The following is a 25005-nucleotide window of genomic DNA, read 5'->3' as shown; positions in this document are numbered from 1 at the left end:
GAAGCTACTTCCGCCCCCCTATTTTGTAATGGTATGTAGGTGGGGGTCGTCAGTGTCCACACAACACAATAAGGATGTGATGATCATCATCATTCATATTCATACAAGCTATGTGTTCATGATTGAATAATTTACTACACACACAACAACAACACACAATTGTTAACAAGAGCACGACCTGGTAGAGACTGTGTACAGTATACATACAGAAAACGACAGTCACCATGTTTGACCATCTTTGTTGGATGTCATCTTTTAACTGCTAACTGTAGTGGCGGTGTCCGGCAAAGAAAGTGGTCCCTGTAGATAATTGGCGGACTCTCTGGCCAAGACCCGGTCTGATAAGGAGAGACAGCATTCATTCCACTTTGAATGGAGCAGCTCTGACGTCTGACAAAGTTTATTGGAGAGCAAAAGTCTTGACAGCCAGAGTTGAGACCAGGAGGCGGGGTTGCAGACTTACACGCTCCCCTGCGCTTCTATTACAGCAGTCCACCACCCAACACCCCATAGAGACTGTGTCTGCACCTCCGATGAATTAGCCTAAATCAGATATAAATATAAAAGGAGTCATCCATGAAAACCTAATAAGAATTAATACAACTACTACAACTGAATCTGGACATATCACATATCACTGTCATCTAAAGTCCTATTAGTCAATGTTTTGATTATTGATTATCACTGTGATTTACTTTGTATTGATGAAACCTGGTTGGAGTAAGAATATGTCTTATGTATCTATATGTTAAAGGGGCAGTGAGCGATTTTGGAGAAAGCTTGTTTCTCTCTTTGTTATGGTTGATGATTTTTACTGCTCTGACCGAGCCTCCAACCCACATCCGCGGGTACGGGGGACCAAAAGCCCTGAGTTGTAGCGCTGTTCGCCAGCACGTGTCTATCACTGCACACAGTTGGTTTGTTTTCGATTTACAGAGCCAGGGTTGAGGCGAAAAACCCTGGATTATATTTCGCTGCACAAACAGAAGCGACAGCAAGCGGACCCCTGAGGAAACGTTAGCTGATTTTTACAAAAACGTGTATTGGATTAAAATCGCTTACTGCCCCTTTAATGAATCAATACTCGGTACTTTTATCAACTCTCACATTCCTCAAAGCACAGGCCCAGGAGGAGGGGTCGCAGCGATTTTCCACTCCAGCTTACTAATCAACCCTCAACCCTAAACCCATGAGTCATTTGAAAGCCTAATTGAAACTCAAAAAAGAACATCTGTACATCATCCACGTGCCCCTTACTCAGATTTTTTTCCTGAATTCTCTGACTGCTTCGTACACATGAAGTAATTATAGTGGACAATTAACAGATTCATGTAGATGTTGACAGCAACAGCCAAAGTTCTGCCTTTAATTGTCTATTAGACTCATTTGGCTTCTCTCTACATGTAAATTAACCCACTCTAGGTTTTAATCACACCCTCGATCTTGTTCTGACAAATGCCATATTAATTAAACGTTCAATCTCAATTATTTCCCTAAAACCCAATTCTGTTGCTGTCAATGAGATAATGCTTTGACCAAACTCAAGGAAAGAACCCCACGGTTATTTACTCCACAGTCATGTGTGCGTACAATTTTAAGACGGCAAACTCAACTTTACTGAAGATCTTGTTGATATTTCAACAGTTTTGTTGCGTACGACACTCAGCACTGTTGCCCCTCTGAAAAAGAAGGCAGTGGATCGGAGCTCCTCAGTCCTCAGTATTCAGTTCTCAGGGTTCCTACACCTTTTAAAAATTCCATACTTCTTCCAGACTAAAATTTCTTTCTTCTTGGTCGATTTTTCTGACTATATTTGACCTCGGAATACAAATAGCTAGATGTTTATTCAAACAACTACATACAGCCTGCCTCAAAAGGATGCTGAAAAGGTAGTCCATGCCTTTGTGACTTCTAGACTTGACTGCTGTTCCTAATTTTAACTAATTCCTTATCACCAGGACTGCACTTTTTCCCACACTAGCTTCTCAGTATTGGCTCCCTGTCAAAATTCAGGGTAGAATCCATCTCCTTACATACTACACCCTTAATGACCAAGCATCGTTGTATCTTAAAGTTATTATCCACATGCTTTACTTTGTTCTCTACCTTAAGGAATACTTGTGATTCCAAAAGTAGAATGAGAGACAGAGCCTCCGCCTACCGGGCCTCTCTCCTGTGGAACCTGCTCCCAGTATTGGTTCAGATGGCAGACATCCTCTCTACATTTAAGGTTCGACTTAAAACTCCTAAACCATATAGTTAGGGCTGGCTCAGGTGAGCCATTTATAATGGCTTACCGTTAAATACACCATATTGCTTAAAAGCATATTCAGCATCCCCTTAAGTACCTCTGAAAGCTGATGTGAAAACACTCACGACAGCATGCAGCGGCTCTAAGGTACTGGCATAACAATGCCTGGAAAAATAAGAGAGCATTTATAGAAAAGCTTCCAGAAAACACCCTTAATGCCAAAATCGATCATGATCCGGAAACTGGGCCCTGGTCTGGTTCATGACGTGACCCATCACTTATATATTTGGCATGATTGTACCATCTGTAATAAAGGTGTTGTAGTCAGACATAATACACCAAAACATCTTACTGTTATGGATAACTCAACAAGAAATCATGGCAGGGTGTGCTTGTTTTCGGTTTCCCTGTGGCTCAACCCGCTGAGCAAGGTTTACACTCAATACAGAGCAGGCATCATTGCCGGCGGGCTGCTGTGTTGACCGCACTAAACCTTCAGTGGAAAGCAGCCGCAACACAATAAAAGTCTGAAGACAAACAGCAGGATAAAAGGTTTACAATTCCCTTTATCACAAACCACAGCAAAATGACAACAATCATAGTGTCTATCAATTGAAGCTGTGAAAACAAATCATTAAAGGTAAATGTATCAAATGAAATTCAGTTAAAAGCTAGACTTCCTGGAGAGTCTTTTCAGCAACTGATAATTCACCTCACCTGCAGTGAGTCATGACTGGTTAATAGGTAATAATTGATTCAACCCACAGACTTCTGAATGTCAGAGTCCACAGGTTGAAAACTTTATTCACACCATCGGCTGCTGCTTAATGTGATTATTGCACATAATTTGTTTTGTCGCAAAAGTACATGTATTTCACAAGTTTTTTTAAATCGCCAAGCACATTTAAATGACACCAGCTAAATGTGGCAAATGTGGCGACAATTTTTTTGCAAATAGATGTCGACATACTATACACATTTCTACATCCTGACAAAATTACACGTTAAGAATGTCACACATGGTGTTCAGTGTTTTGCCGCTTACAGCATGTTGATATTTGCACACAAAACTTTTGGATGGGAATTTTTTTTTAAAAATTGCAACAGGAGGGGGCTTACTTTGACAGACACAGGCTCCAGTGTTTGCTGTGGACTTGCATACCCAGCTCAGTGCTTAAGTGGAAGTAGCACAAACAATGAAAGGCTCTATGCTCAAACAAACATTTTCATTAAGGCAGGGCGCAGGGAGGAGTGTCATTTGCTGTAGCATGTCTATACCGAGTACATCTCTCTAAAGGGCCCGGTTTCCTAAAGTGCACTACTCAATGTTTTACAAGGACGACTCCTCACTGCCTGATTTAAACTCTGCCACTCCCTCAGACCCAGATAAAAGAGCTCACTGTCTGGAGTCAAGGTGGTATTTTACATGAATTTCACTAAAACTTTTAGTTTTGCGTCTGCCTATCTTTACAGGTTCGATTGCACTGTGTGACACTGCGAGTGGATGCGTTCGGATGAACCACGCAAACACACTTGAGGTGAAACAACTGATTTGCGATACAAAAGCCCCTTTCAAACCCAGCGGTTGTGTAAAAGGAGTGGATGACGATGGTGCCACAACCCGGCGACATGTGCACTGCCCCTTGATAGGCGTCAATGAATTCAAGAGTTGTAGAATGGTTCTTTTCAGCTTGAATGATTTGAGAGATTAGAATATTTCACCACAAATAACAGACGCATTTAATAACCACAAGAGCGCAATGGAAACACAGAAGGAACTGAGTGCATAAATGATTTGGCAAACAGCAAATTGATTTTCCACCGGAAACTTTAACACAAAACCGTCTGGCTCCCAGCCACCTCCCTAAATATCATTCAGAGGCAGTTGCTTCTGCGCCTGAGCTCAGCCCTCCTAAGTGCCAGCGTTCACATTTGTTATCTCTCGTGTTTAGCCTCATTTGTATTTGCTCGTTTATCACAACTGTTTTCTTGGAAATGTTTCGGTGCATCTCTCGCCTGGAGGTCTGTTGGGACAAGGTCGGAATATGTGGACTTGATGCCATTTTGAAATAAGACAATTTGTGAGTCTTGGCATAATCAAAAAATGCCTCAAGGAATAAACTTCAGATTAATCAGCAGATAAAAATGATAGTATTTGTTTCAGGGACATGGCTGCTGCACCGTGAACGGCCATGGATGTTACCTTCTGAGACTAAAGGAACTGACTTTTCTTAGATCCTTGGATCCTTGACAGACAGGCGTTTCTGAGGGCTGCCTTCAGCCGGGCTTATTACTGGTTTCCCTTTCAAGGAGAATAAGACCATGCCATGAAAAGGATGCTTTAAACTGCCTTTTCCCCTCTACGTGTCAAAGACTAGAGAGACATTTTTCCTGAAGTAACAATCAGAAGATCACTCTCAGCCCTGCACAGTGTCCACAAGCTCCCTTCTACCAATCTCAAATCAAGCCGTCCAAAATTGGTGCTTGACTGTACAATGACCGAGCCAAACACTACAAAAGGGCACTGCTCCCATCTTTGGTTTCTGAGATGAGTTGCTTCTGACAGCAGCCTGCTGCTTTCTCATGCCCAGATTTTTTTTGTGCGCATGTGTGTGTGTTTGTGTGTGTGTGTCTGTGTTTGTGATAAAGGCACTGAGATCTGCCTCATTGGCATTCATGTATGCATTTGATGTCAAACAGTCTAAATATTTAAGACACTAGAGGGCACAGGGAAGAAACGTGGGAGCTGTCAGAAGACGCTGTATTACTGATTGATTGTCCTCACTGATCCCAATTTGCACTATAGTGTAGAGGCTGCGTACACTTTTGCACAAATCTCTGTAAGAGTGATCAGCTGCATGTACATGCTTAGAGGATGGCTGGTGTGCAGAGTGTGGGTATGTGCATGCGTGTGTGTGTGTGTGTGTGTGTGTCTTGAAAGAAGAGACGGAGAGATCTCATGAATATGAATGTCTCTGTGTGCATGTATGCATGTTCACGTCACTGCGTCTGTATGCGTCCAAGTCACTGTGTATGCGTCTTTGTGTCTGAAGTCCAAGCTATGAAATTTAAATTAGAAAATATCAAGGCAAGGATAACATTTGGATACTGTTTGGATGACAGGAAAATATTGGCCTGGCAGTGATATGCCTTTTATGCTGTCAGTTTGGTTGTCAATGAGGAGAAAAATAAATAGTAAAAATAACCTCCATTTCTTGTTCCCACAGACAAAATCCCACACTGTTTTTCCACAAGCTCTCTTGCCAGAAACCCCCCTCCCTCCAACAAAACCAGGTATCAGAAATAAAATCTCTAAACTTTCTCTGTTGGTATCTTCTCGTCCTTTTGTAATCTGAGCCAGTGATTCCCAAACATCACTTGTAGCAGGGTGTATTTCTCCAGTTGCCAGAGGAATATGTGGAATTAACTCAACTAATTAAGTCAACTGCACCCAAATAAAACAATAGAAAATTGAGATTTGCCTGCGAAGACAGAAAGACAGGGAATCAACAGCTTTACAGGAAACACAGGTTGGTGTGAAACTGTGCAACTGTGCCTACATCCATGCTAAGAAGTCTTCTTTTTCAAACATATGCGTTCTCCGTCCCCAAGTGTTTTAACTCTGTATCAGTCTAAATCCTCGTCAATAATGTATATCACATGACCATTCACATACACTGAGCATGTGCGTACCGGTGTAAACAGGTTTGCTTAGCCATAGAAAATACGAACGGTAAAAAACAGTGGGGAAAATTTAGAGCAGGGATTTTTTCTTGGACTAATGATGAGGTGAAACTACTTGACGTAAGTATTTACAAAGTTTTGCATTAACTGCTCATGGTAGTCGAGTTTTGACTAATAAGAACCAATCAGGAAGAGGATGCGGGTGACTGCGACATCGTTTCCAGACGTCTCAGTTTTTGTCTGCCTAGACTACGATGCTGCACTGGATTTTTATTGCTCAAACGGGGCAAGTAGCGTTTCCAAAGTTATCCATTTTAGGCAAAACACCCGAGTAGAGTTAAAACCAGTGAGCAGAGAAGTTGAAAGAAGTAACTAAAATACACGGATACATAGTTGAAACAGTTAGCCAAAAGTAAACAGGCAAAGTCATTGTTAAAAATTATACACACCTTAGTTGAAATTAAGTAATTGAAATTGAAATATATGTATGAAAAAGAATAAACTGTTAGAAACAAATAGCAATGAATAGACAGTTATCATAGTTAGCTAAAAGTCAATTATAAACAGTTCTGATGTTTAGCTAAAATAAGTCGAATAAATTAATGATTTATTTTCTGTGGCAGAAAATGTGGTCAGCTTGTCGTGTCACACCCAAGAAGACCAGTGACTGTAATTGTTGCAAAAGTACTAAGTACAGCAAGTGAATACTTACGCTGTATATAAATGGGATATTTCAGTTTTCCCCTTATTGATAGTTTTTCTAAAATTTCAAAATTCCTTTTTTGCTTCGTCATTACGGGTTGCTGAGCATAGAAAACATTTATTCAAACTATTTTGATAATAGCAAAACGCAGCAACATCCAGTTCATAGTCCATCCAGAAATTTGGAAGGTGAACTTGGCTTTATATTTTATAAGCACATTGTTGTCATCAAACTTAATGGTGATACATCATTTGCAGCGTATCGGAGCCTAAAGATACTTTTAAAACTACTACTTACAAACCCCACTACAAATGCACAGATGCAGAGACACAAACATGCACATGGTGTCGGGGTAAAGGGCGGGAGGAAGACAGTGTGGGGAAGGTGTGAGGGAGATTAAAATGGAGTTCACCCGAGGTGAGCAGCCTGCAGAAAGGGTGGCAGAAAAAAGGAAAAGAGCATGGAGACTGAAAAAAGGATCTAATGCCTGTAAAATACTATGTCCCTCTTTTCATTTTCTTTCTTCCCTTGTAATCCCAAAATGGCACCGCTGAACCATAAAATGTTGCAGCGCTCACCTCTCGCCCGGCCTTGTGTCTGACACAGATCAGGTTGCGACAGTTTGACACCCATAGTCGCCCTCGCGGTTTTTGTTGTGGAGTTCCGGTTATCAACGCCATGCTGCCGTCGGCCTCAATCCCACATGCTCACTGAAGGCACACAAAAGGTGGTGGAGAGAAAGTGGCATTTGAAATTCAGGGGGAAATAGAGTGGCACAAAGAGACCCTTTGGATGAAAAGCTGTGCAGAATATAAGAGGGATTGAAAAAGGGCTGCACTGTTTCATTTCAAAGATTCTTTTTTGTTCTGCGGCTGAAAGTAGCTCGATGATGGAAAACAAAATTGAATCACGGGGTTCCTTTTGCTGCTTCAAAACTAATATTCGATGAAAACGCAATGAATTGGATATTTGCCTCCTGGCCTCTGTCTTTATCCTTCATCTCTTAGTAGTAATCCAACTCCAACTATAAGAAAGAAGTACTTTTTTTCAACCTTCCTCTGATGATAGATCGCTGTACATTGAAAGTGCTTCATCAATGTTTAAGATCATTGAGGCTGCTGTAAAGTGATGTTTCTCTGAGAGGGAAGAGTTTGCATGAGCATCACTTAACCAAAGCAGCTACATTTGAAAACACTCCTTAACTTTGCAGATATGTTATGCCTATTTTTTTCGGAGGTTTTCAAAGACTCATGGATATGTGAGTACGCCGGTCTCGCCTCGTGCGCTTGACAGGGGGAACGAAAGCTCTCCCAGAGCGAAAACATATGCCTCCACACACGATCAGGTGCTGTGTAGCAGTGAGTGTGTGAAGACGCACATTTTCTGTCGCATCAACTGTCTCTGTGACAGCACATCGTGGATGCCGACAGTGCCCTACACAAACCACATGCGTTTTTTTAATTCAACTGTATACACAGATCAGTGCAAACAGTATGTTGTATGTTTATGTAACCAAATAATGTACAATTTGAAGTAATGAGTGAAGGAATTACAAGAGTCAATTAATGTAATCGGAAGAAACGAATGTAAACAGGAATTTCATGTAAACAATCTACCTTGAGCGCAATTCACATTTTAAACAAGGAGTTAACGTGAGCGCCGCAGGTGAAAGCTTCGGCATAGGTTTTGATTTATGGATTTATTTATGGCTTCAGATTGATCACACCACCGCAACCGCAGACGGACTGTATATTATCAAGCTGTGTCCTGCTTTAATCATACACCCCCCACTGTAAACTTGTTTACATTATTTCATTTATGACTCAGTGATGGTGGGGCAGTCCACCATGTCTCATTAATTAATACAGCAGACTGTTCTGTGCACTTGGTGAACTCGCTCGGCCTCATTCACTGTGGTGAAAAGCAGGGGGTCGCATGGTGAGCAGAGCTGAGAGCGCACACTGCAGTAGACGTGCATTTCCTTAGATTTCCTTAGCACCAATTTATTTCCCGCGTAATTCCGACACTTGGCATAACCACACACGCACCGACAAATACCACTCTGGCTGCACTCGTTGTTCGTAGGTGTCCGATAATACAGAAGAGATCATAAACATACAGACAGAACATGTCAGTTTCTTAGCCTGCTACATTACAATAAAGCTTTTTTGCCTCTTTCCAGTCACAAGGGGAAACAAGTTAATAACGAACGAGAGCGAGAGAGAGATCACGTCTTTTAAATGCTTGCGGGAGAGAGATGAGTTTTGCTCCTCAGTTCGAGTTGTCCACTACTTCAGTACTTTACCGACTTTTACTGGCTAAGATTTAGACTGAGGTTGGTCAGCAGCAGGCCGGTCTCAGTGCAGAGAAGTTAGCTTATGACCTGGTGCTCAAAATAAAATTACAAAATATCAGGTTGGGGCCTTGTAGTTCCCTCTGATTATCAATGAAGAAAAGATATGGCATATGAAAAGATGGATAGTACAATCTTAAACCCAGCTTTTTAACATTCAGACTGCAGTTCGACTCTGCTTAAGATAACCTAAATCAGAGCATCAGATAAATGGGGAACGTTTTTGGAATAGTATATTAAGCATCCCACCCCTTCTCCTCCTCCTCTCCTGTTTTTTTCTCCACTTTTTATGGAAAATCAACATGTATCTTCATTATGTCACATCCACTATAGACCCCAAAAATGTAACTCCAAATGTTTTGGAGCCAGAAAATCGAAAGTCTCTCTTTGAGGATAAGCTCTTTTCCTTACTCATTTTTCCCCACTCATTTATTTCTCTGTTGTTCATCTCCCAATCTTCTGGTTCAATGAGCCAATGGTGTCATGTACGTTTAAAGAGCTTTGTTAAATATTAATCATGGGTTTCATCGACTCAGTCAAATCTTTACCCATTCCGCCACAACAAGGCATATTTCTGCTTCACTAAAAAAGCGGGGGGAAGAAAAAAGACGACAGCGTGAGCCGCGCGTGTCTTTTGAGCAGCGATTTGACTGTCTGTATGAAGCTAACTGAGAAATGGGCCCCTCCGGCAACTACGGCTAACCACACAAGGTGAATGAGGCCAGTGTTAGAGTTCTTTTCAACTTCTGTTATTCCAAGCCTATCAGATGTATGATGCATCACAAGCAGACACATACAGACGCAGTTGCACACGCAGACGACAGAAAAAGGAAGTCACAGCCAACTGGGGATCAGTAATTACATGTTATGAATATAGATGAGTGCGGCTGGGTCACGCTTTTTAGGAAAGAGCCATAACTTAAAGAACAATCAGCTCGCTGCGGCTTTGAAGGTGGAGGCTGTGTGCAGATACACTTCACATACACACATATGAGCCCAGTATTGGCACTCAGACACATTCATAACAATGTGAGTCTCATCCTTGTCCTGTTGCGAGCTGATAAGCTGGCAATTTAGGAGTTTGAGAAACTGTGGCAAAGTCGTGATGGCTGTGATACTCTTTCACCTCCTCTGTCACAACTAACGAGTGAGCAAAAAGTGTTGCGTCTATAAATATGACATGTTAGAGGTGATAAGCACCTGGGTCTGTGATCACAGTCACCTACCGACTGAGGGCTCTGGGCATGATGATGCTTCTGGCCATGGATATCATTATATCAACACTGTATGAATACTATATGCTGTACGTGTTACTTCATCTGCATTTGCCCATTTACCATGTGCTTATATCCTGTATAGTAAAATATTATATTTTGTTTAATTCAGTGGTCCTATAGATATGATAGTGGGTATAAGAGTGGTGATCTATTGCTATCTGTACGACCAAATACCACTTGAGTCTAGGAATGAATAAGAGTGTTTTTGTAATTTGGGTGAGGAGAACCTTTCGCATCGAGTATTTAGCTTTTAAATGTATTTGCCAAATTCAAAGCTTTGTCCTCGAACGCAGAAGATGAACTGTCTTATTTGGTTAAAAACTACCATATCAACCTTTTCCTAAAATAGCGCCTCTACTGTGAATGGAGGGATGCCAAAAAGTTCACCTCAGAGCATCATGGTGTTTTATTTAAGCAAGGTTAATGAGCTTGTAAAGGTGAGGGTTAGGATGACATGGCAGAGAATCAGCATAATTACTCTGCAGAATATGAGCAAATCCATTGAAATACTCAAACTTGACGGTCCACCGCTGTCCTCAAGCGGCCGTGTACACAATACCGCTAGAGGTCTGCAGTCTTTAAAACGACCCCATCAGTCATAATATGCTGTTTCAAAAATGACGCACATGGTTGTTTTTCGTTGCAGGACAGTCTCCACGAAGGGCACAACTGTCACACCTGGAGTTCGCATCCATGTCCATGGTGTTTCGTTGTACAGTTAACATGTGCAATGACAATAAAAGGCTTCTATTCTATTCTATTCTATAGATTTAGGCAACAAATGAACTTATTACATTAAAAGAAAATGTAATCCAGTCAAGATTTTGAAATGGCCACAAGGGGCAGTGGTCTGTTACTGTTCTTCATTCATCCTCCATTTGAATGAATGTTACTTTACCAACCTGTGAAGCTGAGCACACGGCGTGAGAGAGTTGGAGAGCTTGTGGAAGCACCCAGAGCGGCTTACCTCCAAAACGTGACATGCAAAGTGCGGAGGAAGAATTTTACCAACTGTATCCAAACCCCTGAAAACGAATGAAATAGTAATGTGGCCTTAAAAAACCTCCTAACTCATACGCTCCATGCTGAATATACTGTCATTAGAGTGGAACATGATGTATATATGATGGCAGAGCACAGCGAAAGGCTGCCTGTTCTAAAGCTCTGTCATTTTGCATCGCCTCATGATGGTCATAGGACTTATTATTAAAGACAGCCTGCCTCCTCCTCAATTAGGACAGAACAGACACAACATGTGGCGGCATGAAATTTCCTGTGACACCACTAGCTACCAGTGCCAACAAAGAGAAGAAAAAAAATGGGGGGATACAATGAGATGGTGAGGAAGGGTAAGGAGCGGGAGGAAAGATGAGGCATGATGCCTGACTGTGCCTGTCTTATGAGGAGCATCCATCAGGAGTGACAAATAAAACCCTTTTTCCCCCTATATATTCATTTACATAGCGCCAGGCAAGGTCTTACACTGACATGCACATGCTTATGCATACACGCAAAGCATCAAGCATAAACTCTGACTTCAGAATCACACCTATAAAGCATATTCCAATCTAATGTGACTTATACGTAGGATGATGCTCGCAGAAGGTGTAATGTCTACTGAGGAAGATTTATTGCACATTGGCAGCACTTTTCTACGTAATACAAGGTAACAGTTTCATGAAATAAAGTAAGAATCAACGGTGAGCTGAGTCGCAGCTGCAGCGTGCCTCCTCAGACTCCCACATAAATTACAGTTGGACGTAAATTCAGGGACGCAGATTAGAACCGGCTCCAAACTTCAGGGACATGAGAAAATGAGATTGTTAGCAGGCTCACCTGTTGGAAAGTAGAACAGGGACATCTGAATCTTGGAGGACAGTCGGCTCGATGTGCCCAGACTCCACAGTGCTGGAGGAGAAGGGGAGATTAAACAAGTGTTTAAATGGTGGCGAGAGGGAGAGAGGTGGAGAAAAGGACGGATTAAGAATATGCCCGAGGGCGTGAGAGAAGGAATCAATGTTTAACTAGTCCGAAAGCCAAGAAAGTGTCAATAAGCAGCAGGTCTGAGGTATTTCTTTTTGTGGATAAACAGTCTCACCAGGTTGGCAGCATTACCTTGGCAAGCCAAATGAATAAGTAAAGAGATGGGTTCAGTGTACTGTCTTTGGGTAATATTTCAGAAATACAATGGAACTGAAGAAAAAAGTGCAACAATATTTCCAGGGAAACAATCAGGACAAATTGCTTTGGAGAGATTCCATTAGAAAAGGAAACAAAACACCTTCTCTGCAGTATCACAGAAATGCCAATGGTGCTGAAAAGTCCGATAAAGTTTACTGCTACTGCTTTATAGCTGAACTCAAAGGTGCAATGTCTTCACTTGAACCACATTAAAGTTCAACTGAATTAAAAAATGGTCATACTTATAAATTAGTACATCTGTTATGTGTAAGTCAAAATTGTGATTATCCAAAAGAAGAAGAAAATGTTTTTTTCACCCTTGACATTCCTGCTTACTAGTCCCTCTTTTTCACCAGGACGGTGCCGATGCGAAGCCAGTTCGGAACTGGCTCCTTTTGAGAACCAGCTCGCATTTGGACAATAAAATTCAAAAGAAGAAGGGATGGGATACTTATCAGCTGGGTGGAAAATAAATCCTTGTGGACAGAACCTAACAGCTTTACTTTACTTCTAAAGTCATTTTCTATGGATTTGAATGTTTTGAGCAGCATCTCGCTGCTGCACTTCGCACGTTAGTTGTTTTTTTAAATGGTGGAGAATTTCCTGTGGTAGCATCTCTCAAACCCACCGAAATAACTGGCTTCATCAATTTGACAGTGAAACCGGTTTCTAGATTACGTGCTGATGGAAAAAGGCTTTAGGTGGTGTAAATATTTTGGTCCGACTGACATTTGGTCCATCCACTTGTGACAAAATCCAATGGAAACGATATTAGTAAATCTATCATCAAATGCAATACATGAAGCATGTGACGTGTATGTCCACTGAGCAGAGTTTGTGTGGAGCAATGAGAAAAACAGCATCATTACTCAATTTAATACTTTTGATTTTGATACAAACATATTTCGATCACGTCGTATACATCCTCTTTTCACCGCTTGCAGTTTGACCAGAGCTCTTTTAATTCCATTATCTTAAAGCACCCTCTTCCCTCTGCAGTGGTTTAATGGCATCTGGCTGGAGAATTGGCACCACCAGGTGTTAAACTCAGTGAACCAAAGTTTGATCTTTGCATCACAATAGTGAACCATGCATTGATTCACATTTCGTCCAGATGATTTTCTCAAAATCGGGTTCAAAGCTGTATCATTCAATCGGAAACCTACCTAATGTCTGTCCTTTTTTTGACTGGTGGAAAAAAGCCGTGGGGCACTGAAAACAGTTTGCGAAATCACCTGAGTTTTCAGCAGCCACACAGACGGGCTGGGGCTGTCAGCTGTAACCATGAAGTAACCGCTTTGTTACTCCACAATCACAAACCGCAGCCTGAGCTCAGCAGTGTCATCACTTTAGTTTACCACCCATGAAAGAAAATCAGATTATGTTAGTCAGACCACCTCCCTTCCTGACTATTATATCTAAGCGACAGAACCAAACAGTTACAGGAGTTTGAAAACAGCATTAGTAAACTTGCTAGCCTCCACACTGTACTGTGAGTAGAAACTAGTTAGCTTAGCCTGCTAGTTTCCACTTTCCAAGTAAAATACAAAAACAACAGCACAACCGGTCTTCCCAAATGTTCAATATTACAGTGTATAGGGATAATAAACTGTTTAAATGGTGAATAGTACATTACCAACACAATACCAACATGTCAAATGCCAAAAAGAGAGACTCCTAATATTGTTAAACTCTTTGTCTTATTTTGTACAAAAATATATATCCAGAATAATATAAAATATACTATGACATAAAATGTTGAGTGCAAAGTACAATTGCAGAAATAAACATTTATGTTCGCATAGAAACCTTTTGAGTACAGATAAGCCACGGCAGTATGGGGGCTGGATCCTTAGATCGTAGCGGGACTATTGAATGTAACCTGTGTCAGACATCGAAAGAAACAAATTAACTATTACAACTTGTACATAACAATACATACATAGCAAAAATTATTATCTGGTTCACAGATTTGTCATGTCCATGTCATGTGTTTAGGATTTCCACCACTTTTTTTTTTAAATTTAAGAGAAGATAAAATCATGATTTCTATTTTACTTATTAAACTGCATTAATTTAGTTTGCCTTTGTTTTTGCCAAAACAACCGTTTTATGCTGTTTTTACAATTTAAAACCATAAGCACAGCAGCACAGTAAAGAATGGCTTACAAGTCTTTCGGCGCTATATTAACACACCACTATTAAAAGAAAAAAAAAGGACAAGAGTTTAATCATTCTTATTAAATAATAATTGTCATTAATAAAGTTTATTATACATTTTTATTATATATTTGATGGTCTCTATACTATCACCATTAATCATGAAGTCACATTTCCAAGGCAGAGATGATCAAATGAGCTAATTAGATCCAGTTGACAATTGCAGCAAAGAGGTAATTTATCACAATACAAAGCAGCGTGGTAGTAATGATAAAAATAATGCTGCTTTTGCATTTGCATTTTCGTCTGTAGAGTGAAATGTCTTGTGGTTCCATGCAGGCGTTCACTCTTCGCACCATCCTCCATCTTTGAGCGTTTGAAAATGCCAGGACGTGGGCGGGAGGAGCCGGGGGACGGCTGGATGGATCCAAAACGCGGACAGGGAGCAGGAGCTCTGGCAGCCAAAAACCGTCAACATTTGGCAAGTGATCTTTGAGTCATTAGTATTGATGCTCAACAACTCCATTAAATCCCCACACGCATTATGGTCAATTGGAGCTGAAATCCTTCTCATTCTACCCTTAACTGTTGCACCTATTTCTATTTTGTGTTTTATCTTTTTTTTAACGCTTTATGCGAAGGTCAGAAAGGTCTTAGGAATCTGGAGAAGGGGCTGGAGAAGAAAGAGCCAGAGAGCTCATTTTCCTGATTATGAAGAAATTCATTGATTGAGCCCGTAACCCAGTCTGCAGCTCACATGCCCACCTCAAAACCAATCTCGAGACATCTCCCAGAGACTGTTAGGCTTGGTCTGTGTTGGTTTGCTTTCCACCCCCATGGAGGGAGGAACAGTCATCCCATATTATTTAGTGGCTTTAAAGCATTTTCCTTTAGAGCACCTATCATGACACACAGAACATTATTTTGTTGCCTAGTTACCCGATTTTGAAGACCGACCAGCCAAATCCATACCTCTGTGATCAAATGGACATGCTACTATAGGAAGACTCAGAGTAACACATGCACACAATGCATCTCCTCCATGAACAGTTCAATCATAACCACACACACACACACACACGAGAAAAAATAAACCGTTAGATGGTCCAAAGGAAACATACAAAACATTGTGGTGAAGAGGTAGAACTGATGTCATCCATGGGCCTCCCATGTTGAGCTCTGGCCATATGTATTGATCTTTATTTCACCTCTGTCTGTTTTAACATTTCTCGGTTTTGATAACAAACACACACACACACACACACACACACACACACACTAACTCACACTTAAAGAAAGAAAAGGCCACCTGCCAGCAAATAACAACAGACATGTGTAGCCTAGCAACAGCTTGGAGAACAGGCTTATTAACTGGATGAGGAGAGAGGAGTGCAAGAGGGAAAACTTTGGCCCATGTCTCTGCCACTCACGCACACAAAATGAAGGGCGCACAGGCTCGAGTGCACAAGCCTTGTTCCCGCCAACCCCCTCCTACTTTCACATCCCTCCAAACGGGCCTCGTGTCTGACAATCTCACTACTGCAGCAGCCCATCGATCAGGCTGCTAAACCAAACCATTTGGCCTCTCACTCCTTCTTCTCCCCCTGCCAGAAAGGGAACATTCTTAATTGTCAATTTGTTGCTCTGTTTTATTTTTATTTTTAGATTGGATGCTGTGGCACACAACTGCCCGCCAAGATATGCCAACTCTCCCACACAATAAAAGGAGCTTCACTTAATTCCTCTCTCTTAAAGAGGGTATCTAAGGTTGTGTATATGATTACTGGGGCAAAGAGGTTCATATTAATCCAGAACAATGGTTAGAATGGCCCAGACACTCAGAATAGGTATACAGAATGTGTAGGACTTCAACTTGAATGGCCTTGGTGTTTTCATAAAGTGACTATTTCTATTTTAAAGTTCATACCTCTGACAAATTCGCAGCAGTATTTTCGGAAGACCCAGATCAGAGCCAAATTGCCTTTTTCGATTGGCAGTCGCCAGTTGCTTGGGTAAACTCTTCAACGACATGATTAGAGAAGCTCCCCATCATGTTGCCACCTCCGGCTGGATTTATAGCAGGCTAGCGCAGGACTGCGGCGTAGCTGTGGGTTTCGTCCGGTAAAAGATCATGACGTGTGTCAGACCCTGTCGCCAGTCGGTCGTGTAGTATGAACCCACAATGACTGCCAGACTCCGGATCATTGAGACATCAAGTTGCGTAGTGTGAACTGCACAGCGATCCAACAACTCTTAAAGTCGTTTAGTCTGAACTTGGCACTGTGCCGATTTACACGACTTTCAAATAGTTTCAATCACCATTCACTGCACATCCTCATCTGTACACCTAAGCTTGGTTAAAGAAAATATAAAAATAAATAAAATAAAGCTCTTTAGACTCCTACTTTTCAGTTGTTTTTCCACACTTCACCGTTTCTGTCATTCCTGTAAAACCATCGTAGCAGAATATTTACGTTATGGTCAACTTGAGAACAAGAAGAGGTAGGTGCACGTGTTGATTGTGTGTGTGTGTGAGTGTGTGTGTGTGTGTGGGTTTGAGAGAGAGAGAGAGAGAGAGATCTCAAAACTAGAAGAAAATAAACTTCTTCACACTTTCAATAAACATTTACTTGCATCTCTGCATCAGCTGTTTTGTTGCCAAAAATAAATATTTTATAATGTCTCTCTCAACCACGTCACATATTTTACAATCTCTCTCTATCTCCCCCCGCCCCTCTCTTTCCCTCTCTCTCAAGCTTGCCTCCTTGCATCTCATTTCTCTGCTGACACCGAGAGACCCCCATATTGCCACTCTCACCCAGGGGGAATGTGCAGTGCAGCTTCAGTAATTATCCTGTTGGATTGGAAGTGCTGAGGCCACAGGGGCAAACCCCAGAGTGGAGTGAGCCTTGCTGTCACTGTCACCGATGCATATGGTGAAAGGGCCACCCAAGTTTAAATACATGTAGGTCGTAGATCGAAAGGGCAAAGTGAGAAGAGATTGAGATATAGGAAAAAATGGATGAGTTAGAATGTTTTAACACGGAGAGAAGTAAATATTCTTACGAGCCTCTTTGGTTGTTAACCAAAGGTGGTTCTTAATACGTCCATATATTTGCTATCTGACTAAAATCTTTTTTTGCAGGATACACTGTGAGAGGTAAATCTCCAAAGCTCTTCCTAATTAGCATGTTTGCTTTGTGTTCACAGATGGGATGTTGGGGAAACCAGACACAAAGCAGACTTTCAGAATACTCAAGTCCAAGCTTCAATATGCAAACCTCGCTTCACTCAGCAACCACTTGTAGTCTTGTTCCCGCCGGGGGAGGGAGGTAATATTTCGAGAAAAATCGAGAGAAGAAAGAAATTAGTTTTAAGTTAGATATTTGACAGCGGCCGTTGAATATCCAACTTAAGACTAATTTCTTTTCTCGATGCACTTCAGCTGAATTCACGGCAGCAGCAGCGTCTGTGGTGATCCTGAAGCTAAAGCAATAGTTCCAACTTTTTTCTTGTAAATTTACCACTGTAATCTCACAGAACTTGAATCACTTCAATGTCAGAAATTCTGTGTTTTTTTCTCCTAATATTACCCGCCTCCCCCGGCTCCGTATTTTTTTTTTTCAATAATGGCCCTCATACACCATCGTATGGTTACATGGATACATGCTACAAATACTTTATTTGGGGGAAAAGATTATTTTTAATACCAGCTGTTGTTTCGAGAATGCACACATGATTAGGAGGTCAGTAACAGTTATATAAGTTGCAGATTGTTTGAATGGCCCAGTATTACACATTGCACATCAAAATGCTTTTTGCTGCAAATGTAAACCATTTGTCAGCCAACCATTTTACAAGGCTGACAAAGACAGGCTATTTTCTCAGGTATTTCAGTCTCACAGTTTGACCTAATGATAGAAGTCAGGTCTCAGGGTCACTTATTTCATCGAATTTTGAGTTTTATTCCATTCCAGCTACTAGTTTTTGAAAAATACATATTGTTCACATCATAGACAAGTTATCAAATGTATTCACAGCATTCCTAATGACATCGAAAAGGCTAGAAATGGTGTGGGCAGCTAGAGAAAGTATTTTTTTTATGGTTCACTGAGACACAGATATGTCTAACATGCAGTAGCACTGTTGGACTGAGAGCTGGGTTTAGCAGCTATTTGAGTGAGCCTCTGATCAGCTGTGAATGATGTTTAACCAAGCAAAAATGAAGGTTGAAAAAAAGATCCTGTATCAGTAAGCCATTCAAGTAGTTTATCAAATGCACTTCATGTAGCCACTATAACTATTCAGCAGTAGCTTTATCTTGTTAAATACATGACATGGAAAATCTTCGAATATAGCAACACAACACTGCACACATCATCTTACAGATTCAAGTTTGCATCAGTTAATAATTTTTAAATCTCGCTAATATATTTACCCAATGGTTCGGAGGGTAATCGACTCGAGCAAACCAGTTTGGGTTGCAGGTTTGAGGGCCCCGCCACAAACTAGTCAACTGGTGGGAAGGAGTCACTCTCTTGGAGAAGCTCTGAGCGAGACTGTGCCTGGCTGTGGGAAGACAGAGAAAGTAAAAGATTAAAGGCACAAAGGGAATATGTTGTGTGAAAGAATTTTAACCCTGTGTCTGATAGCTAGAAAATCTGATTCTGAGACTCTGTCTCACTCAAGTTAGACTATTGCCACAAACATCAAAACATCTACACAGAGGCAATTAAGTTCATGTGTCGGGACACAAACTCAGTAAGCGGCGCTTGAGTTGGGAAATCTTACAAATCTTTTTTCTGGTTTAAGAACTGTTGTCAACATATCAATTTTTTTAAATTTGTCAGTGGTCAGTGTGGATCTTGACAAAAGGCAGACATGAATTGATGTCACCCACAGGGACAATAGCACAGGTGTGAGACAGACCACCACTCATCTTCATTGCAGCCCCGTTTACATCTGTTCAATGTACCAAAGTATCTTAAAATAATTTGACAGTGATATAACGATGTTTAAAAATGCTACACACACAACATTTAAAGCGCAGTGCATAAAGGGCAGGGGGGGGACACGCTGTCGCCTTCAGCTTAGTAAGCAATACAAAAATGAATATGCCCAACCAGTGATGATCATGATGAATTCTTCATGTGGCCGTGGAACATAATACCCACACACACTGTCACTGGATAAAGATGCCAAGGTATAAACTTACCTTTTGCTCTGTTATTGGTATCCACTTGCTGAAAGGTACAGAGTCTGCCTTTCTCCTGAGGGGCAGCTGCTTGCGTCATGCCTGCTTTCACAGCGCTGGCCCAGGACCTGGCGTGTACATCCATGCCATGTGCAGCTGCAACTGCAATTTGCACATGTAAGGAGGGGGAAAGGATCAGCGCTTTATACCCATTTCACGTGTGTGCTGTTTCGTCTGACCTGTGTCCGGTCAAGTGTGACACTTAATCGAAATGTGTTCTTTTCTGTCGCAAAGGAATTTGCACTACTCGTCCCCTCAGGGGTTCAACAGAGTGCTATTGAATCAACAGGACTATGTTATCACAGAGTCAATTCTGTCATATTAGCACTGACTGCATTGTGCTGAGGCAATGCCGGCAGTGCGTATCACATATGCAGATGCATTGAGCAGAGTAGAGCGGCTTTTAGTGACTGCAATGCTATATATATATATTAGAAAATGAAAGGTATGACACAGGTGTAGGAGGTGCTGTACAAGCCATGCTCCCCAACAAAATGAACGCTGTGTTCTTGACTTGTTGTTGACTTAATTCATCTGTGTCCACTGCTCTGTTCTGCATCAGCAGCCAGTACGGACGGCTAACCGTGTAATTCACTTTGCCACTGCACAATAATCCCATCATTACGAAAACATTTTCCCACTGAGTCATCCAACCGAGGAAATACTTCACTGCAACCCTGATGCGGAGTCACTGTTTTTTAACACCTACACAGAGCGACGCAATGTTTGCACGTGTGCGTTTGTCCAAGTGGATGGGTGGGTGTACTTCCAGGATCGCAAGTGGCACAAAGCACTGCCCCCCTGAATTGTAGGGTTGCATGGATTTGTCTCTTTTGTCACCCGCACAACTTCAGATCAAGAAAGTGGGTCCAAAGTGTTAAAAAAGTGATAGTGAAGCTTTGTGCTTTGTGGCAGGAACAAAAGAGCTTCATTAAATTAGTTGGGGAAAAAAAAGGCTGAGGAAAAAGGGTAAAACTTTGTGAGCTGGTCTATTGAAAAGTTTGCACTCAGCAAGTTCTGAGAGGCAGGGTTTCTTCTCGGGACAGGCGCTGCTGCCTCTCGCCTGCCTTTAATTAGCATGACAATGTCATTACGATGTGTGATTAATTGTCAGACCGGGAGTTTTGCTTGAGTTAGTGTATTCGGCTTCAGAGAGTATTAAGAATGGCATTAGATTAAATAAATGAAAACCAGAGTACTCATACCAACTGATAGAAGGGGTGTTATGTGTGGAGCACAGCTAGACAGAGCCACAGAGCAGAGTCATTACCTCTCGGGGGACGCTGGTTGAGGTTCGTCAGATGCCCACAGTTGTTGGTAGGATAGTGAAGGCTCAGCACATATTTCTCTTCTCCTGCGCTGATAGAGGAGACCTCATGGGACACATTTCCCATCCTCCTCTGATGGGAAGCCCCACTTGATGGGCAATGTTTTGGAGGGTGAGTAAGTCCACTTTGCCCCATTTCAATTCTCATTTTGGGATTCCCACCTTGCATGTCCAATCCCAAAGGCTTCTTTGGTCGTTCGAGGGCTGGGAAGTTGGCCAGTAGGTCATACGCTTCCTGCTGCGTTAGGGCTGCTGTTGGTGCATTCGTTTTTGTGTTTCCCTGAGGTGCTTCTGCTCTGCCTTGCACAGGAGCCATCACAGGGGCAGTCATGCCTCTTTGTAAAGTGGCAGTGGGGTTGTCATGTGCGTCGCACAGCTTCCTTGAGGCTGGAGTCTCCGTTGGACACGGTAGAATGCAAGCTTTGATGTTCAGCAGCCTAGGTAAGTTGTTCTTTATAGTACATAATGGGAGATCCTTATTGCTGTCAGAGCTTGAATCTGGTTTACAAGGTCGCAACACAGGTATAGTAAGAAAATTAAGATTATTGTGGGCGAATCTCCTAATGACCGATTTATCTTCGTGCAGGTGCGGGGCGGGGTCTTCAGCAGCAGAGCAAATGGGATTTATGGTCAGGGGTCCAGCTTCTGGTGCGGCGCTGTGTTTGTCTGTTCTCCTGATGGACTGGAGGAAGGATTTTTCCACCCTTCTTTGTTTACATTCCATGTCACCTCCCTGAGACGACAGTGGGTTATTAACAACAGGAAAATATTGCTATCATTTAATTAATATGTTTTTAATATAGTAGCGTTTTTGAAAGTGTTCGTATGATTTATGGTTTGAAAAGTTGCACCTAAGTAGACCACAGCAAACCCAACTGTAAGCCTCTAAAGTTATCATGCTCACCAAATTTCTTTTCCTCTCTGCCTGTCCCTCATTTGGTTTCATCTCCACCTCCATCACAGGGCTCAGTGCCCGTACAGGCTTGGCTACATGGGGATGTCTGTCGCCCGAGAGATAAGGGCAAGGCAGGGAGAACTCTGTGTGGTATTTCAGACCCAAATCATCAGTCTCCTTCTGCTGCTCTTCAGTCCTAGACAGGGAGAGAGTCACAGGCATGTCGCAGTGTCTGTTACAAACACACACACACATTTATAAATATATATATGTATATATATATGTATGAATATATATATGGATCATCACACCAACATTACTCATGCAATCATTTAATCATAGTTATAGTGGCTACATTTTATCTAATCAGTCTTGTCCCTGTCAGTTTTTTGGGGGATCTGATCACTGCGGTGATCATGTCAAGATGGTTTGTGTGAGAAAATTTCATATTTGTACACCATATTTCAGAGTAGAGTATCTGTCTGTACCTCTTTGTTGAATTACATCATGTTTGATAGTGTAATTGATTATGATAGGCTAGGTAGGTCAGTTAAAACAATAAACAGTCACTGTTGGAGCTGTTGGGTTTCTCTATAATATTGTAAGCTATGTGGTGATTTGGCACTATACAAATTGAATTGGAGTTTGACTCGACTTTGCGCTGAAACCTACATTTTGTTGAAAGAGTGTGTATCACTGGGTCCATGCGGCTGGCCATCCTGTATGTGTGGCGCAGGCCCCACTTCGCACCATGACTTTTTAATGAGGCTATTCTTTAGTCACCAGCCTGTGGACTGTCGAGCCACGATGCGGAACACGCGATCCGGTGAGACCTGGGACACTTACGATAACGGAGATGTCATGGACGCTCCGGGTGGCAGCTGAGCAGATGGTGTACATTAACATTAGTGGGTCAACGGCTGCATAGCAGCCAACCTGATCTTCACTGCAATGTTGGCATCTAGGTTAGAACTAGTCTTATAACTTCTTCATACATCCTCCTCCAAAGCGTCCACTCACATTCAAATTATACTGTGGGCATGGCTAAAAACAATAACAGCTTGAGTAGAAACAGGTCAAATACTAACCAGTTATTAGTTAAAAAACATTTATTTAGGCGAGATGGCATTGGGGCACTTGTAACAACAGACACGATGGCTTATTACAAAGTGAGAAACATTTTGTTATTAATTCATAGATTGCCAATAGATTTACAGTACCAAACAAAAAAGATTAAACACCAGCCAACTACATTTTTTCACAAACTTGGCAAACCAATACTTGTTCTTATGAATAGGTCATGGCTGACCTTTAAAACATGAGTAAATGAATTATTAAATGTTGATGAATCCATTAGTTACAACTTTTAAATGCTGCAAAGGAAGCACTTACCTTGAAGATAAATAAGGACGGCCACAATTATAGCATTTTAGTTTTCCTTACCTGATCTACACAAACAATTCCTGGAAAAGCGATGCAACCCCAAGGTCACTATGTTCCACTTTCAAGATATTAGACTATTCATGTCTGTAATTAGATCTCCTGAGTGGCCTAAAATTTTCTTGGAGAGGAAATTGAGATCATAATTCTCCTAAGAACAAAGTGATGAATAAAGACTGTAAAAGCCTGTGAAGGTTCATGGACATATTTATACTGTAAGTTCACTATGTCCATGGACTCATTGCAGGACACATCCGTTTACACATTACAGTGAATTAACCAAGACAATGTGATTGATCTTGACTGGCTAATGTCAGCCAACGTTAAGGTGCAATGGCTTGTGTATAATGCAGCTGTCGGTGGTTGCCGGACAGTGTGTGTGCCTGATTCAGCCTTACCAGTGATTTCTTTCTGGGGGTGCGCCGCCTTTGTTGTGCGGAGATTCCGGTGGATGATGACCTCTTCCAAATTCCCTCCTGGCCTCCTCTGCTCTCCTCCAGATGTTTTTGCAGGCATGATCAAAGTTGTCATAGGGCACGTGGGGGTGAATCCAGGTGGAGCGTGGAAAGGGTGGGAGTGCGCCCGGGAACTGTTTGGGAGTTGTGTTAACACCATTTGTCCCCCTCTGTGTTACCCACACATGCATGGATAGTCTACCTATCTCTGTTTTAATGAGGCATCATTTCCCTCTAATCAATGCATAGCCAATGAATGAATGTCGGTTATGTTTTGGTCTAAATAGGACTAAATTGCATGGAGGCATTCTGTACATGCACACACAAACACAAATATTAGCTACATATGTGGCCTATATAAAAACATTAAATAATTTCCCTTATAGTTCACCAGTACAGATCCACGCAAAGCGTTTTGCATAAAACTTATTATACTGGTCATACACAAAAGTGGAAATGACATTTAAATTTACTGGCGAGGGGGTTCTAGTCAGTTAAGCATCAATTTTACGTTGAGTGAGCAGGAAGTGTACGTCTATGTTAAACTGCCGGACAGTCAGATGATTGGTCTTAATGTATGGACACAATGGCCTCGTTGTCGTGAATATGAACCCCTAAATCTTAGCATTACAAATGGTTCGATCTATTATAATTCCGATTATTATTATTAATGGTGTGAACACTGGAATCATTCACAAGATGTGTTATTCTTTAAAAATTCTGATTATTATTTTATTTTTTTCAGCCTCTTTTCATTCCACATTTTTCAACCTAGAAACTTCAAACTAAACGTTCAGCTCAACTAGGACATTCCGGCTAGTAAACAACTTTTAATATTATTTTAAAATATTCAACGTTTTCTCAGATTTTTGCTCCATTGAAATGAAAAGAGGGAATGTTCAAAAATGTACACATTTTCACACTTTTCATGCATTTTCAATTCTTATCTACTCATTTATACTTTTTCAGCTACAAACTCCATTCAACCCTTAAAATGTTCCACATCTTTCAGACGTTCAAGATAT

General features: G+C 41.5%; 1 protein-coding gene across 9 annotated transcripts in view; it reads right to left on the bottom strand.

The window, feature by feature from the left end:
- The window catches only part of LOC118292282, a 55434-nt gene that overhangs the window by 29529 nt on the left and 900 nt on the right, over positions 1-25005 (bottom strand). For 3 of the 9 annotated variants that reach the window (XM_035621076.2, XM_035621081.2, XM_035621079.2), the window contains exons 2-7: positions 23924-24114; positions 22095-22281; positions 21134-21923; positions 19825-19965; positions 19048-19178; positions 12105-12176 (exon numbers count right to left, since the gene is read on the bottom strand). In XM_035621076.2, the coding sequence (XP_035476969.1) occupies positions 12105-12176; positions 19048-19178; positions 19825-19965; positions 21134-21923; positions 22095-22281; positions 23924-24114 (1512 nt within the window). Of the gene's footprint in view, positions 1-207; positions 339-463; positions 544-7216; positions 7349-11257; positions 11294-12104; positions 12177-19047; positions 19179-19824; positions 19966-21133; positions 21924-22094; positions 22282-23923; positions 24115-25005 lie in introns of those variants that run through there. The other 6 variants (XR_007030339.1, XM_035621074.2, XR_004786868.2 and 3 more) reach the window with 6 other exon arrangements.

The sequence above is a fragment of the Scophthalmus maximus genome, chromosome 22 (assembly GCF_022379125.1).
Source record: "Scophthalmus maximus strain ysfricsl-2021 chromosome 22, ASM2237912v1, whole genome shotgun sequence".
In the NCBI taxonomy this organism is placed as follows: domain Eukaryota; kingdom Metazoa; phylum Chordata; class Actinopteri; order Pleuronectiformes; family Scophthalmidae; genus Scophthalmus; species Scophthalmus maximus.
The sequence above is the reverse complement of the archived record's forward strand: the minus strand, read 5'-3'. Positions and strand labels throughout refer to the sequence as shown.